The 18,268-nt window shown below is 42.3% G+C and overlaps 1 protein-coding gene across 1 annotated transcript in view; it reads left to right on the forward strand.

Annotated features, from left to right (window-relative positions):
• The window catches only part of CDHR1 (cadherin related family member 1), a gene marked incomplete at both ends in the record, with an annotated part of 43,855 nt that overhangs the window by 14,872 nt on the left and 10,715 nt on the right, over positions 1 to 18,268 (forward strand). The window contains 7 exons of the mRNA XM_080348113.1: positions 813 to 956; positions 3,828 to 3,906; positions 6,831 to 6,931; positions 8,679 to 8,882; positions 11,789 to 11,941; positions 14,850 to 15,014; positions 17,124 to 17,191. Of these exons, the coding sequence (XP_080204239.1) occupies positions 813 to 956; positions 3,828 to 3,906; positions 6,831 to 6,931; positions 8,679 to 8,882; positions 11,789 to 11,941; positions 14,850 to 15,014; positions 17,124 to 17,191 (914 nt within the window). The remainder of the gene's footprint in view (positions 1 to 812; positions 957 to 3,827; positions 3,907 to 6,830; positions 6,932 to 8,678; positions 8,883 to 11,788; positions 11,942 to 14,849; positions 15,015 to 17,123; positions 17,192 to 18,268) is intronic.

The following is an 18,268-nucleotide window of genomic DNA, read 5'->3' on the forward strand; positions in this document are numbered from 1 at the left end:
TTGTTTGAGGAGAAGTAACAAAATTTGGTTGAAATGCTGCCTTTTGAGCAGTAAGGAGGAAAAAACTGAGCATCTCTTTTCAAAAAAAATTGAATTTTTAGAGTTGGTACAGCAGACATGCTGAACAATTCACACTCTTATGCATCAGCATGACACTGACCTCCAGCCAGTGCTCTGAGACTGAGGGTGTTAAAAGCTTCTGAAATTGCGAGTCATCTTTCTAATTGGCTCTGCTGTATCAGTAGCACAGAGTTGATTGTAGTCAAGTCCGCAGGGACTGTTTGCACGCTGTGGCTATCTAACGGTTCTGGGCTGTACAGCTCCTCTGTGCTTTCACTTTGTCATAGAAGAGTCCCTAGGAGACCTGGATCATGTGCACTGTTTAATTTTCCCCTAGAAATGCACTACATTGCTACTGCACATTGTCTTGTGTTTACAAGACTATGTGTGGGATGAAAAGCTGTAAGCTTTAGTCACTAACTTTTGCATCAGTTCCTAGCATTCTTTTTCCCCAAAAAACCTTGAATTCCCTGTCCCCCATGTTGTTGATAAAAGATCACATGTGACTGCATTTATTTGCACAACCACTTTTAATTACTTCTGAGACACCACAAGCTCTTTTCGTAATCAAAGAGGGGGCAGGAAAAGTGGAAAAGAGAAGGGAACAGTGCAGCAGAGATGAATCTGTGTGTTGAGATAGAGAAGGGATTCCTGGGACTGTGCTTCTGAAAGCTCATGAGATGCATGCAATGCCATAAGCTGATTTACAGACATGTTGCAGTGGAGTGATCTGATGATTACTTCTCTTCTAGGATGGTGGTGGGAAGCTCAGGGGAGACAACAAAGTGTTTTCAGTCACAACAACAGTTACTGTCAATGTGGAGGACGTTCAGGACACTCCTCCCATGTTCATTGGAACTCCCTACTACGGATATGTCTATGAGGACACACTCGCAGTAAGTGCTGGTTTTTGTCTGTAGGAGAACAAGTGCAATCTTTCATGTCACAGTCAAGATAGCCCTATGGTTTCTATTACAGTTTTTATTGGAAACTGGGACATAAACTCTGATTTGACTTCTAGGTGAAATAGGCTGACCCAATCTCAGACTTGTTCTTGTGCAAGGTATGGGGAGAATTTATGCCCAAATGCTCTAGACTCTTTGTGCTGTCCCGATGGTATCACCTGGGAAGAAGCAATCCTGACATCCCCAAATTGCAGGATACTTTCTGCTCAGTGACAGCTAGATAGGCAGAACAGGCCAGGAAGTCCTCCCAGGCCTAAAACCCACCAGACTATCAAGCAATAGGACCATACTTAGGAGAACCATTTGCAAATCGGGGCGTTGCATTTGTTGCACGTCTGCTGCTGAAGATGCCACATCGTATCTCTCACGAACACAGAATCAAAAGAGTACACTGAGCTCCTGACTGTGCCATCGCCTGGCAAATGCCTGATGCAGATTTGCTTAAAAGGAGTATACAGCTTAGCAGATGAGTTTATTATATCCACCGTGATGCTCCAGCCATGTGTTATTCTTCAAGCTGCAAACTAATGACTTTTCTCTATATCTAAGCAGTGCCATGATCATAGAATAGTTTGGGTTGGAAGGGACCTTCAAAGGTCATCTCGTCCAACCCCCCTGCAATTAGCGGGGACATTTTCAAGTAGATCAGGTTGCTCAGAACCCCGTCCAGCCCAACCTTGAATGTTTGCAGGGATGAGGCATCTACCACCTCTTTGGGTAATTGTATGATTGTATGGATCAACTTCCATTGTATGATTGTATGGATCAATTGTATGATTGATTGTATGGATCAACTTCCACCCTGTTACATAAGATTTAATTTAAATTTCCTTCAAACCTACAACAGGAAATGGTATCTACTCATGAAATTACCCAGCACTGGACTATTGATCTCTTGGGCAGTGTGACTGCACACTGTTCAGCTGATCTTCACTTGAGTTTCAGGAAAGATCGAATTTTTACTTTTTGTCCAGAACTCCAATATACACTGCAGGCCTTATAAGACTGTGTATTGCAGTTCAGTGCACAGGCTGCTACATTTCAACGGGGCAGAGAAGTAGTGCCTGTGTACTTCACAGATGTTTGGAATTAATGATGTTATGTATATTAATTTATTCTGCATAGTTACATATAGATCTTGAAACAACTATCAGGTGCACACAGGAATTAGTGTTTACCATGGAAATGAGAGTCAATAAATGTTAATTACATCCAGCCTGAGCTCATAACTTATACCATTATGGTATTATAATGATGGAAGCACAAATCAGTCCTTCCCAGTGTGGGTTTTGCCATTAGAATTAACTCCAGAGAGAGAGAAACACTAGCTGATTTTAGTATTGTTTACACACTTGATGTTAATTTTGTAAACTTGCTTCTTTTCTCCTTGGTGGAGTTGTCAGGATTTACCAGTACTCTGTCACCTTCAAAGGGACTGCACTGCATTTTGCCCAGTAGGCAGATTTTATTGCAGCTTCCAGCATAAATGATAATAAATACAGTTCTGTATTTCCAGTTGCTCTTACAGAATCCTGCTCTTGTTTGAAAAATTCACTCAAGGGTTGTCATGAAAATGTTCCCTCTTGCCATTTGTGATTAACTGACAGTTACTTCAATGTTGCCTGGTTTTGCAGCCAGTAACACTTTAGTTTGGAAGCCTAAATTACACAGATCATTGCCACTTGGGTGAGCATTTTAACACTGATGGTCATCATCCTTTTGAGTTGATAGGAGTAGTCACACAAGCAAATGGGCTCCAGTACACAAGTTCTGTATGCATGGCCCACAACCATGTTACTTGCACAGACAGAAAGACAATAAAGATTTAAGGGCAGTTAAATCACCATCATTTTCATCCCAATTTTATGCCCTAGATGTTCTGTGGGCCAAATTGCTTTGTGTTTCTGTTTGCTTTTGCTGCTTGTCCAAACTTAGTTAGGACCAAAATGACCTGATGACTCTTCAGCAGCTGCCTGTGAGGCCATGGGGCACACAGTGACACTGGGAGCCCACACAGCAGCTACCAGAGGGAATCTTGGTAGTGACCCAAACTAAACCTCAGGTCTCAGATTGGTTACTCCAAATTGTGTGGCTTGAGGCAGGTGTCTCTGGCTGCCTCTTCTGACTGTTCCTACAGCTGGCCAGCCCCTGGACCAGAGGTACCCATGGCCACAGGGGATCTGCAGCGATTGCCCACCTGTGCTGTTGGCACTGCCACAACCATGGGTACAGAGCAGCCCTGGGGAGCAGTGCAATGCTGCTGCTGGTCCTCTGCTGCTCACCCAAAGCTGAGCTGGAAAAGAGAACATGAGGGCTGGGCAGTGGGCAAACTGGAAGGCACACAGCATGCCCATGGCTGTGGCGAGCCCTGCCCTCCCAGAGCAGCCGAGGCACCAGAGCAGGTTGCTCTGTGTGGGTGTGGGCAGTGGCACAGCGCTGGCAGCAGGCTGGTGAGGGCAGGCTGCACAGCAGGTCCGTGCGGAGTGAGCAGGAGCAGGGGGGTGTCACTACTTTGTGGCTGAGATGTACTTGGGAATAACTGAACTGTTGTGGTAACAACACAGAGTTGGTCCAAGGAGTAGCATTCAGCTCCTGCTCTCCAAAGGCAAGCACTGATTTTTTCATGGCTGAGACTCAGTGGCCCTCGCTGTGCTTCCCACAGAGCACAAGCAAAAGTACCCATCCCCACACAGACACCTCACTGCAGAAAGATTTACAGAAGTTCAGTTTATTAATACACAGTTGCGATTTCACTGCTCTTTGATCTCGGCACAAAGACTGTGATTTGCCATTTCTCCCCAGGGCTCTGAAGTCCTTACTGTTGTTGCTCTTGATGGAGACAGAGGAAAGCCCAACAGTATTCATTACTACATCGTGAATGGTGAGTAGACTTGTCTTTATGAAAGCTGAAGGGCAGTCCAAACTAGATCTGACATTAAATTAGAACGGGATATGCTGGAGTTTAATAAAGCTGAGACATTCTCATTAAATAGTGTCAGGTACCTCAAACAGTTTCAGGACCCTGTCTACCAGAGAACAGCCAAGATACAATTCGCTGAGTTTTAGTATCTGCCTGATAGAAGTACACTTGAAGTTGTTAATGTTGCTGATTTGTTAGGCATCAGTAGCCTGTTTGTCATTTCAGCAAGCGTAAAGGGAGATGCATTCACTGCTACTGAGCATCTCTATCATTTAATCTGGGAGGCGAGAAAATTCATTGAGAGACCCAGATGTGGTATTTAGAGAGATCTTTTTATGAATATGGTGATTAAAGTGGCTAAATGGTCAAACTTCTGGTTTCTTGGAACAAATTATATTTACCAGTGAGGAGACACTGGCTGTACACTGCACTGGAAGAAAGTAGATGTTATCAGAAGATTAATGCTTTTCATCAGCTATTCTGTGAGTGTCTGTCACACATCTTTTAATAGCATAAGTGTGAGACTTAGCAGAATTGATGATTCATTAGTTGGTGAAGTCAAGAACTTAGCTCAACTAAACTCCAGTCTCCAACTTAATTTTGTTTGGTTCTCTCTTCCTCCTAAACAAGACTCCCATGGCAACTGGGCACCCCAGCTTCCAGGTGTAAGAGATGCCAAAATCTCACAAGAGAAATCTGAGGTGTAGTTGCAGAGCTAGCCAGTAAGTTCTTCAGTGTCTTGTGTGATCTGAGCAGCAAGGTCTGGAGAGGATGGAGAGGGTTGCAGTTAAAGGTTTTGCCTTGATGTGGGATGAGACCCATGCTGAAGTTCCTTCTTCTCAATGCAAGGAGATAGATAGAAGAGAGTAAAAGGAAGGTAGAAATATTATGGGGAGGGGGAAGCTCTAAGAGGAGAATGGAAAATGAGAAAAGGTGAAAAGAAAGGTGGAGAATGAGGAGTAAAAAAAGTGGGATGAAAATATGCTAGATAAGGGAGAAAATGAGTAAGGACAATTAAGGACAATAAGTGAAGGCAGATGAACCAGGGAGAATGTCAAAGGGAAATATAATTAGCAAGGAAATATACCACATTTCCAAAGAAAATAGAGGAGAACCAAAAAGGTGCTATGGGGTAAAGAAGGTGAGCGATTAGGAAAGAGTGGAAAATGAAGATGGAAGACGACAGATAAGGAGCACAAAATACGACCTAATGGAGAGCAGGCTTTCCTCATGCACATTAACACAGAATTTTGATAGCATGAAACTGAAAAGAAGGAAAGGGAATATGCTTTTAGTGCATAGGAAGTTGAAGAAGTAGATAGAGAACAAAAGATTACAACAGGTTTCTGACCCTGCACCTCAAACCCTGGCATTACTTGTGACAAGCTATTATTCCAAACCTGCAGACTGGATGGGCTGTCAAAGGGCAAGAAAATACTAACAGCAAGCAGGAAATTATTTATTCTTTATAAGCATTTTTTTATCCTGGGAGTGTGGGATAATTTTAAAAAATGCTCCAGTCCTCTGAACATGCTGTATAAAGGAACACACATAATGCTACATATTCTGACTTGCCAATTTCCCTGTGAAAACTAGGCAATAATATGAAATACGGTGGCTTGAAACCACTATCGACTTAAGCTTCTTCTCAGTCAGGATGTACTATCCAGGTCAATGTATCTTAATAATTGACCATTGTATCAGTCAATACCTGTTCAATGTTGTGTCTAGTGTACTTTAATGAAGTAGCAGTTATTGCAGGTATTAGCAAAATGGGATACTATCAGATAGTTTAAAAATCAGCGTTAGAATTGAGTTAGAAAAAAGAAAAATGACTGGGCTTTCAGGTCATCATCCTTTATTTCTGAAGGCTTGATCTCCTTCATTGTGAAAGTCTCTCTCTCTTTTCCCTTCAATGGCAGCTCTGTCACAAAGCGCAGGTAGTGGCCGGTACCCTACGTGAGGTATCATGCAGGGGTGCCCACAGCCCTTTGGCAGAGCAGGGCGAGACCTCCCGAGCTGCCGGGCAGTCCCCAGCCTGCCCTGGCCGTGACGGTGAGAGGGGTGCAGACACGGGGACGAGACACCGCTGCCTCTCGGCAACATGGTGCTTCCTTCAGCACAAACTCACCAGCTGTCCAGAGGCTGCAGCCCTGTGACTGATACTCTGTTCAGATCAATTGAATTTAGGTCAGCTGTAGCAAAGTCAGCCTGCAGCCCTGTCCTGCCTGTGTCAGACTCTGCCTCAATGCAGAAAGCTGGGGGTTTTACCCCAGATTCTCCAAAATCCCTTTTTGTTCAGGACATCCTTGCAAGAGGCTGAGAGCTTTTCAGCAACTGAGTGTCTAAGGCCAGAAGATGCTTCCCTGGAGATACTGTCTGTGGAAAGAGCGACTATGTTTCTTTCAGACAGATTGTCAGACTTCTCACCTTAGCTGATATTAGTGAGAGAAATGTTCTTGTTTCTCCGAGACTTAATTATGCATTTGCTAATTAAAATGAGGAATGTCTATTTTTGTCTAAACCACCACATAAAGAATACAGCATAATAGAACCGACTACCAAATTTGCATGCCTGATTTCTGGGGCTTGAAGAGAACCTGACCAGGGTGGGAACAGGAAAGTGAGGGCAGCTGCCCATAGGGGCAGAGCTCCACTGAACTGTTCCTAGGGGAGGAAATCCTTTGTAGCCCTCATCTGCGTTTTCATCTCACTGTGACCAGGCATAAAAATGCTTCATTTTTGAAAAGCAACTTCGAGTCTGCTAATGGGTATGGATACAAATGCGGCCAATGTTACACTTAATGAATGTATGGTTGATTGTTCATGCCTGTTCAGAAAAAGAAAGCATGCCATATAACTAGAGCATCTCGGTTTTATTGCAGGAAGCGAAGGTTCATTTGAAATCAGCAACACAACTGGAGCAATTTCTGTTATAAAAAGCCCGAATCAGCTCAAGAAAGAAGTATATGAACTCAAAGTTCAGGTATGTTCTTGTGGCCATTTGAAGACTGCTGATCTTCAATGCCATGAGTAGGCATGATTGTCTAAAATAGCTCGATTTGTAGCTGACTTCACCTGTTTTAGAAACTACCTCCTATATTTGAGCAGAGTGCCAGGCAGCATAAAACAGAACAAACTGCTTTTGTTCCTTGGGATATTTAGTGTCTCAAATTAGTTCTTTCAAATGAAGTAATCTTGTCTTAATTTCATCTCTGAGTCTAGAGAATCAACATCTTTTACAGTAGGTAGGTAACTGTTCTCTGTGTTTCTAGATTTTATTGCTAAACTGGGAATTAATGTTTTGCAAACTCTGTATGATGAGAAAGGTAATTATGAAATCTGTGATTAGTAATAGGACCAGGGTAGATCATGCAATGTCATAGCAGTAAGCACTGATCAGCCACATATAAATACAAGTTAACACCTTGATGAGCTAGTACCACTGTGACAGACTACATTATTTTAAGCAGTTTCTAAAGACCAAGAGTTTAAAAATGTAGAGTTAAATCATGAAGACTGTATCAGCTTTCTTCAGCAAATGCGTATTACAGCCACAAGAGTTTGTCACGGTAAGGACAATGCTGTCTAAAGGCAGCTCTGGGGCCTCGCACACAGCCAGAACCAGGGTAGCATCCAAAAGGGTGCTTGCTTGTGAGTGGGATCAAGCCACTTGCTGAACCTGAGAGATCATAGAGTTCCTGTTGTTGGAGTTAAACTCGGACACTGTTTCTTCCCCTAATCTCTCTAGTTTACTGCAGTGTGCTAGCACTTCCCAGATAAAGGATTAGTTAAGCCCTTGCAAGCTGTTCTGATCTCCTAGTTATATCTGTGGTGACCTGGAGCTCGTGGAGGCTACAAAATCTACCCGGGGAACCAAAAGCATGTTGTATTGCCCACTGTAGGTAGTGACAGGCACCTCAGTTACTACCAGACCAGCATCTGCAGAGAAATTCAGCAGTCTCGTGCCTTTGGTTTTGAGCCCTTTGAGCAAAAAAATCTTAGAGATAGCTGTTCTGTTACAAAAACACCAGCCAGAGTTTCTGTCCTAACAGAAGAAATGTCTTAGGTCCAATCCAGTGAATCGGACTGCACGTTGGAGTTGTTGAAATCCAGACAGATTTGTTCTTTCAGTTTAGAAAAATGCCAGCTAGATTTGCTTGTCTGTCTGAACTATATCCAGTCTAAACTAAGCTTGTGTAGACAGAAAAGCGGAATTTTAAATCACAGACTAAATCTCAAGAAAAACAAGTGTGTGCCATTTTTCCTTTTCAAATATTTGCCTAAATACCACAAGTATAGTTTTTGTCTCAGTTTTCAACGCTGCAGTCCTTGCTGCAATGTGAAAATTGACTACCTGTGGTACCACAGCAAATTTAAAGATTGTCTTCCTTTTCTATTCTGTCAACACTTTAGGGAAGCAATTATCTTGCCTCTATTAGGTTATCTGTTTTTAGAGAACTGTTTTCACCTAGGGTGAGTTACTAAGCTCACAAAATGAGAAGCAGAATTTTTCACTGGGACTTTATTGAGGCTGGTTTATTACCATAATCTTCTAATCATCATAAACTTCAGTGTGAAATGGACTGAGATTTCTAGATAAATATAAGGCTGTCAATCTTTGTACAAGTTAGTGTGTTAGGTGATTTGTACATGCAGAACAATACCTGAACATGGAACTGAGGAAAGACAGTATATGGTCATCATTCTTCTTTTTCTCCTACCTGCTGCAGGCATCAGAAATCAGTCAAGAAGGTGACGTCTCAGTGTACGCTTTTGCCATGGTGACTATAAGGGTGGTCGACCTCAACAACCATCCTCCAACATTCTATGGAGAAAATGGTCTACAGAACAGATTTGAACTGACCATGTATGAGCATCCTCCAGAAGGTGAAATCTTGAGGGGATTGAAGATTACAGTCAATGATTCGGATCAGGTAAACTATGAAGGAAATTATGTGGACTTTCAGTTTTCCTGCCCTATTTTCCCAAAGACTAGAAAGAGCTATCAGGTGGGGACATGTTATTTTAGGAACTCATCTGTTTCACCTATATTCCCCAAAAGCCTAGGGCAGACAAAGCAGTTGTAGGGTCTGTTATCAGAGAGATTTTGGACCCAGAAGTATACTTAGTCTATCATATACTGTTATGCCAATGAGAAGGGTGGTCCTAAAGCTGCAGCACAATTCTTGTGGCGACTAAAGTTGAACAGTCTTTATGGACTTCCCCTAACTACTGGTTACATTCAGTTGTTGTCAGTGTGATGTCTGAGAATATATTCCCTTTGGAGATTTACTTAGAGTTTCCAATCACTTTAGTACCTTCAAGTGCAATTGCTTTCTGTATCCTCTCAGCCCTTGCTGAAAACAGTGCATTCTGAACCCTTACATTGGTTGTATATACAACATATCATCCTTCTGGCCCTTATGTTGCAGCCAGAGTCTACAGTGCATGCTTTGGTACATCATTCTCCCTGGAGTCATGTTTTTAGATAATCTTAAAAATTATTCCAGAGCCAAACTAACTCTAACCAGATAAAGGAAAAGGAGAGAAGACTCCATCCATCTCAGCCTATCTAACTAACCTATGATGCCCGTAGATACTATGGTGATGGTTGCTATAGGGATCCCTAGGCTAAATACTGTATGAATAGCATCCATCTGAGTTAGCCTGAGGTTAGGTAGTGACAAGAGAAAAGCTTAATGCATCGATGAACTGTATGACTATTGGTAAGAGTGCTCTTATACAACTGCATTCAGTATTGTGCTGTTTTGACTGTATTGTACTCTGTCAAACCCACCAGCTTCTTCCCCCTCCCTCCTGCTGCTCTGCAGCAAGCAGATAAATGATTGCTTTCAAAGCAGCGCTACGTCTATCCTGCTATTGTCACAGAGGATGTTGTGGCAGAAGGAAAGAAACAAAACCCATCTCTTCTAATTAGAGACAAAATATATATTTATCATACGTAGGCTGCCAAAATATTCAGGCTGCAAGTTAGGCTATAAAATAAGCAGAAAATATTGCTAAATATACTGTGTAGATTTCTCAAGAAGCTTTCCAGTACAGTGTAAGACATCACTCTGGGGGATAGCTTGCTTTTCTTTTAAGGCATAGAATGCAATGTTTTCCCTTAAGCACAAGAGGACTATATAGAGAAGAAAATTAAACGTATGTCACAGCCATCAGTGACTCTTTCATTTGGGGGAGTGGATGGTACTGGAGAGGAGGAGGAAGCTGTGGGCAAGGTCAGTTTTACACCTACAGTTTGATGGAAATGCCATCTTTACTTGCAAGAACATCATGCAGACATTTCTCCTTCAGCTCTCTTCACCTGACAGACACAGTGTAGGGCTCAGTGCTGTTGTTCCTTCAGTCATTCCTGTGTCCCACTGTTGTCTGCTTGGAGACATGCAGCAGCATGGCTTCCTCCAAGCACTTCTGGGTTTGGGTGCTCGTCACCGTCAGAAATCACTTAAACACTGGAGGGAGGCAGTTCTTTGCCCACCCTATGCCACCATCCCTCCAGTCACGTGCAGTCCCAGGTGCAGAGGACTTTGTATGGTCAGATCATCTGTTGTTCCCATCAGCACTATTTACCATACTCTAGCGGCTCTGGCTTTGTGTGTTTGGCTTTACTACCCAGATTAAGAGAGTGTGTCGTTGTCTCTGTAGCTGTGGGGGTTTGTACAATCAAACAATGCAAACGACTGAGTTTGGATCCAAGATCATTCTGTTTCCCTTGGGGCTACTGCTGAACACTCTTCCTCTTGACATGAACTAGGGTTGCAGCAAGAACTCATAACAAGGCCTCCAGGGATACAGCTGAAAGTAAAGTTATCCTGCTTGAAAGTTATTATTAGAAATTCTTCATCAAGATTCACGCTAGGGGGAGAAGATGGCACCAGCCAGGCAGTGAACATGGCTGGTTTGTCACAGTGTTAACATGACATTGCTTGAGAAATTGGTGAACTCAGAGAGTTGGTGAGGTGGGCTCAACTCATTTTCCCACCTCCCCTGAGAATTCCCATTTCATCTTTTCCATGCTCCAGCTTGGTTTAAATGAATCGGTTTGACCAACTGGCTCACTCTTCCCAACTTGCACACAAGTGGTGGTAACCTTTTAGATACTTCTGCTTCCCATGTCCTCTCCGGCTAGAAGGTTTTTCCGTATTATGAGATTTGGCTTTGCAGTTCACCTGAAGCTGTCAAATCTGTGTCACATTTTATTCTGCACAAGTGGAGCTCCTCTCTCCTTCAGGTGAATCAACTTCCAAAAGTTTTAGTGGCTGAAACTCTGGGCTAGCTTCATCCAGTCAGTGCAAACTATGGAGTACCGCCTCTATTTGGAAATTGCACATCTTTGTGGCTCTGCATCATCATGCCGGGCTGTGAGCTCTTAGGACACAGGCTGGATTTTTGAGAGGTCCTGATCGGGCAGTTCAGTTGTCTCTGGCAGGAGCCAGGAGGATGCAGAACTTGCCTACCCATGTGCACACGGTGCTGTCTCTCACTAGCTCACAACGTGTGGCACAAAGCCCAAGGCTGCTTGCCACAGGAGTCCCTCTCTTAATCTAGTCCTGCTGCAGGGTTTTTCCATTATGACTGAAAGAATAACCAAGCTTGTCAATCTATTTTAAGAAAATCTGTGTCTGTCTTGTGACCAGAGCTGGAGGGATTATACAACTAAGCTTCTTAGCTGTCTCTCATCATGGGCTGGAGAGCCGAGGGCTCTGAGTAGTCAGACTCGTTCTAATTCTATGCAGCATGAAGAAAGAGAGCCAATCTAGGCTGTAAGGAATACATCATTTGCTGAAAACAATGTCATATCTGCTTTCATTCACAGGGAGCCAATGCTAAATTCAACCTCCGTCTTGTTGGACCTGGTGGCATCTTCCGAGTGGTTCCTCAAACTGTCCTGAATGAGGCTCAGGTTACAATAATAGTGGAAAATTCTGCTGCCATTGACTATGAAAAATTCAAGGTGTTAACTTTCAAGGTACATCTGCTTTCTGAGTCCACTCTGCCTGTGTATATGAAATGTGTACAATGGCCTATGTATCTGGTGTGATTTATCTTCTTAATCCACCTGGAGCTCTCTGATACGTTGTCAGTGTCATTATGTTCCATGTAAAGGAAATTCATTTCTGCCCATGGTGCATGAACTTCCAAAGGTTTAATGAATGCATCTGTGGACTAATTTAGTCCAGTCAGTGCAAAATGTTGAGTATTATTTCTATATGGAAACGGCACATATTGGTGGCTCTGAGTCCTTCTAGACTGAACCCTAAGGATGTTATTTCTGATCTTACAATGGTAAATTAATGGGATGAAATCCTAATTTCTCTGGAGCCAGAACTTTGCCTGCTTAGTCCTCAGTAATTCAGTTCATGATCATGCTTTTGAATGTTGGCTGGCTGAAGACCCAAGCTGACTGGAAGATAATATCCCAAAATTGCTCACTGCCTTTGTCAGTGTACCTGTATCTACCTGGCCTTTTGCAGGCTGGTCTGAGGCTATCTCACCCATGCTCCATGCCAGACCTACAGGAACCAGCTTTTATCCAAAAGCTGGACCCTTGCATTATCACATTCCCTAATGAATGTGGCTCATCAACAAGATAATTAAGTAGTCTGGTTTATGTCAGCTGCCTCTGAGCATGTGTGTAGATGATTCATTTCTGTCTGCAAAGAATGGTGTAGGCAATCCGTGCAATATTTTTTTTTTTCTTAAATGGCAAAACTATCTAACTGAGTATTAACCTATGGTAATTTTAATTTTGGGCAGAAAGTGGCATTTTTAGCACCATTCAGAAGTCAGCTTCCTGGGTTTTGTTCTCACCCTTGCTGCATGTTTTGCTTTGTGTCCTTAGCACATCATTTCACTGCAGTATGCTGCATGTCTCTTCTCGTAATGTTCCTTAGTCATTTTGAGCTTCATAGGTTGTAGATGCTACAAAAGTATGAGGCATCATTACTTCCATTAAAATGGAAGATTCTGAAAGGGCCATAAAGTGCTAGGAAACTAATTATAATAAGTGCACATTTATTCAGGTTAAACTACCGAAAGACCAGTAAAGAAGTTACACATGACATCCTCATGAATACTGATAGAAATCAAAGTAGTTAATGTGATTGCTATGATGACTGAAAGAATTAATTACCAAGAAAAAGGATATATATTTTTTTAGCTTAGGTAGTTAATCACTTAGCAGGGGCAAGGGGGAGGATGTATATTAAATTATTTCTACTGGAGGAAGACCATAAGGGTTTGCTAAAAATGCAGAGCCTTTGTCTAGACTCCAAATGAAGAAGGCACAGCTGGATGCTATGGCAATAATATAGGGCAGCAAATACTTTATAAAGACCTCATTGCCATCTCCATTTTCCTGAAAAGTTAAAATTGCTTCCTGCCCAGTTTTAATCATCAATGGAGTCATTCTGGTTAGAATTTTGGATTAAATATATTCTTATTTCTGTTTAACATGTATCCCATGGCAGCTTTGAGATGATATCTTCAGTTTTTCTTTTCTGGAAGCAATGAGTCCTCTCCTCTGGTCTGTTATTGAACAGTAAAATGCAAGAGAGGAATCAAAACTAACTTCACTAGAAGATGCACTGAAAAACTACCTGAAGCAAAAGTTACTAGAGAAAATCTATGTTGCATTTAGAACTGGCTCTTAAATGTAGTTGACAGTCAGGACCTCCTTCTTTCTCAGCTGTCAAAGAGCTAGAGTGGGTTTTGCAAGGCATGGCAGCTGTAGTAGTTTGTATCCCTCCAGCCTCACAGATCTCAAGTGCCTCTGCTACAGAGGCCAGACATTGCTGTCCCACCTTGTCATGGGCTGACATGCTTTTTGGGCCAAACCTCCTGCCTCCATCTCCTTCAGCTTAGAGCGCATTCCACCTTGACAGGAGCCTGGACCTGCCCCTCACGTTCTGCAGATGCTCACGTCACCTGCAGACCAGGCCTGGATGAGGCTGCAATTATCTCCAGTTGCCAAAATCAAACCTTATTTTAAAAATTTACCTGCCACTTTGAAAGACTACATTTCAGTTTGCTCTTCTGGCACTTGTATTAGTTGTTGATATGTAGTCCTGGGAAGTAATAGTATTATGCTATTTTTTTCCCTCTCTGCATAAAACTAACAATGCAGCTCTGCAGGCAAGTAAGCTGACAAAAATCCATCCCTGAAGGAAGATGTTGTCAGTGTGTTGACATAGGTGGACTATGGCTGCTAAAAGGAGAGGGCATAAAAAGTGAATGTAGAAAACCAAGTAAAAATACTAAGCCTTTATAAGATATTCTAAGATGAACTGATTCCAGCAGATTATTTCTGGATTATTTTACTGCAGACATTACAATTTAGTTCTAGCTTCACGTGCACAATAAGCAGTAAGGTTTTTATCTCTGTGCTGCTTTAGGAGCTGAGATTGTTCCTGAGGAGGTTTTTCCTGATGTTTGTATGACTGTCACTTGAAAAATTTCTTTTGCCCTACTCCCAAACACAAAAGTTAGCACAGAAACACAAAAGTTAGCACAGAAACTGTGACCAAACTGCCCCTTCAGACCAGATGTGTCCTACAGTAATTGCAAGCAATCCTTTGAGATTAATTTCTTCAAGAACCCTTTCACTGTTTATTTCCAACCATTATTAATGTTCACACAGTAGGAACAGCTCGAAGAGGTGATACTGAGAAGTCCGCTTTCCACAGCTTGATTGCCCATTGCAAGCATGCACCAACAAGCCACAGCTGCACGCTGACCCAGCTCATTATCTCCCTGTTCGGAGCTGCCGGGTCCAACCAGGCTAAAATGCACCAATGTGCCATGGGTAGTGGAAGAAAGCTCCTTTAAGAAGTAATAATAGCTACTGCTTAGTAATTTCCTGGTTTTTCCCTTCTTAGCTTCTTGCAATAGAAGTGAACACACCAGAGAAATTCAGCTCGACAGCTGATGTAGTGATACACCTGCTGGATACCAATGACAACGTACCAAAGTTCTCTTCCGACTACTACATCGCCAGGATCCCTGAGAACTCCCCGGGAGGCTCAAACGTAGTTGCTGTTACAGTAAGTTTCACTCATCTCTTCAGTAATGGCCTCTGCTCTACGTGTCAGTGGTGACAGTTTGAGTACCTTAAAAATAGTGGACAGTGGCAAGCAGCAAGTCTTACTCATCTTTCAGCTTCCAGCCTGAGCTCCATTTCCTTTCCAGAATCAACAACAATAACAACAAAAACACTTCTGGGAAAAAAAAAAAAAAAAAGGTTTGAGGCAACCATTTTTCAGAACAACAAATTTACTTTGTTTTTTAATTAAAGACCATTTGCTTTTAAGACAAATCACGTGGTCTGTGAGTACTAAGAAAGCCCCAGTCAAGTTGGTGTCCATCAGGAAGATTCAGTTATGACTAAGTGGAATTGGATTTACTAGATTTTCCTGCTAAAGCACACATATGAAGAAAACAAGATGGCTGCTTAGTTGGTATAAGTCTCCTCCTCCTGGAAGAAATCTGGCTGCTAAAAGCATAATTAGACAGTTAATGAAGGCGAGAATATAACATTAAAATTCTTAGAGCTGGGAAATAAAAATTTTCTTGTGAAGAAAGTCAGGGTATTGCATGGGCCCTACATGCTGGAGAAGCGTTTTCAGCCATTGATGTGAGCTGTATCTCTCTAGTGCAGCTCCTAGGAGTGGAAAGAGCTCTCATGTCAGAAAGCCGAGAAAGCTCCTGGCCATGTGGGGCTCAGCAGGTGATGCAGGTCGCCTTGCAGAGGCCTCAGGGGCAAGGGTGGCCGAAGCAGGTTGCCGGAGATCTGCAGCACAGCCGGACTGCATGTCAGAAAGACAATTAAATAATCACAATAAGAAAGTGCTGAGGGCAAATTTCAGGGATTGAGGAATGAAAGCAAGTGGAAAACGAACAATACTGAAAAGGCTATTAGAGGAAACTAATAGGAAATCTGTAGAAAACAGAGACTCCAAGAACATACTATCTTTGCAGCAAGAAGAATTAAAAAAAAAAAAAAATCTAGGAGGTGGACAGGAAAAAAAGAAAGGAACAAAACTAGTTATTCTGAGCCAAGGTACACAGAACAGCGTAGCTGAGGAGTCCATGTGAAATTTAATGTCATGTGATGTCAACTCAGTACTTGACCCAGATTCACAAATATACTTGACGAACTGAGATACTCCAAGCACTCAGGATGGCAATTCTGGCAGAAGTCCCAGGGATGCAAATGTTTTAGGAACAGTTAGGCGGTCCTAAAGTAGCCTGTGGTCAAAATTATGGAGTGACAGAAGCTGACAAGCTCATGTCAAAGAACAAAAAACCCCACCTATCAGCAGGATTGCAGGTGTGTTACATTAACCATACAGGAATCAAAGACATTGTTCCAGTTTTTGAATATTTAAACAGGAAGACTAATGAAGCAACCACTTCTGCCGTGAGTTTTGATGGCCAAATTCAACGGTATAGTATAGCATCTCCTCACAGCTACCAGAAAAGCGGGAGCTTATGGAAATAGCTGTAACCAAATCAATAGATTTCCTAGTCCTGAGCTAAGAAAGGAAGCCAACGAGAGTCTGGAACAAAGACATCATCTGGTGTAGTATCTGCATTACTAAAAGTCACACAGGCACAAGAGTGATTAAAATATAAACAAAGCTGAAATATTGTGTATAGATTGAAACATTTGTTATGCGTTACTTTAAATTGAATCAATTAAACAAGCAGAGGCTTAAAAAATTCTCTATATGACGTACATAATTTTGTCTAGGGAATATACATTAATATTTATCTGGTAATTAGGAAAGCTTGAGAGTGGGCAGTTCGTTCGTGTCACTGAGATTAGCTTCATCTCTATTAAAGGAAGGACGTGTTAAATGCCGATAGCTGGAGCCATCTAGTGGCGTTGTCCCTGCGAGACCCGGGCACCAGCCTGGCCAGGACACGGGCGGCTTCTCAGCAGCTTCCCTGGGGCGGCCAGGGGCGTTTCCTTGTGTGAGACTTCGCAGTTTTCTAGGGGCACGTTTGTTTATGTGATTTCCTCCTAAAAATGTAATGGCAAAAAGAGGGGGGAGCATTTGGGTTTCTACATGGCCTGTTATTGAAAGAAAAATGAAGAATTTTTTTTTTTCAAAGTTAGTAAAGGATGACTCTTATTTTATTTTCTTAAGGCTACAGATCCAGATTCAGGACTTTGGGGAGAAGTCAAGTACTCCATCTATGGAACTGGAGCAGATCTGTAAGTGAAAAAAAAAAACCAAACCCCAAAACAAAACAAACAAACAAAAAACCCTACATATCTCTAAGCAGAGTTTTAAAGTTCCAGTTTAAACACAAACAAACAAACAAACCCCACACCAAAACAGGCTTATTCTCGACCTCCTCATTTCCAAGGACATTTATGCCATGTTCCTTGTAAGTTCTATGAAAAAACAAAACAAAACCAAACAGAAAAACTATAGTGTGATCATTAAACATCTGCTTCATGAACTCATGGAATTTTACCCACAAGCCCTCAAAGAGACATCAGGCAGCTGAAGTACCAATACAGAGGATCTTTTAAATCACCATTTGAAAAACACTTGTAAGAGAAACTGGTGGGTTTGGCCTGGTTGCTGTGCAAAGTCACTTCTGGAGTAAAAAAAAAACAACCCTTCCCATTCCATAGAGCTGCACAAATAGTTCTGTTTAAACTCTTGTCAGAATAAATCAAAGACAATAAGATTTTCAAGGATATAAACTTTAGCTTTGGAGGTCAGCTGCATTGGGTGTTCAAAGCATTTTATATATTTAAACCTAATAGTCCTGTATCAGGGAAGAAGGTAATCTGATGCTTACTTGATTTTGTAATGATGCCCAACTCCCTCTCCCTGCCTTTGGGGATGTCGCTGAGGTGAGAACATCCTGAACACTCGTTTCTCCCACACTGCTTCCATCCCAGCAGTTGTCTTGGCGCACTGGTCGGGGCTCCCAGCCATGGCTAGCACCACCTGCCATCACAGACGGTACTGCTGGAACCTGCAGCTCCTGGACACGGTGGGGCTGCAGGGCAGAATACTGGAAACGAATGAGATTTTCAGGCACTCATCCCCAGAATCCATTTTTTCCCGTACATTATCCACCTGGAGTTAAAGCTGAACTCTTCCTGTTAAGGTAAAAGCCATTTAAGAGGCACAATCAAAGTCCAAAATCCAAGATGTTCAGGGTGAATCTCTTCTGTAGCCAGAAGGATACACATATGTGAGCATTTTCAGGATGGATTATTTTGAGCTCTTCACTAAGTCCTTAAGCCAGCTGCTAACTGCACAGAGACAAG

Source organism: Nesoenas mayeri (assembly GCF_963082525.1).
Source record: "Nesoenas mayeri genome assembly, chromosome: 7".
Classification (NCBI taxonomy): Eukaryota; Metazoa; Chordata; class Aves; order Columbiformes; family Columbidae; genus Nesoenas; species Nesoenas mayeri.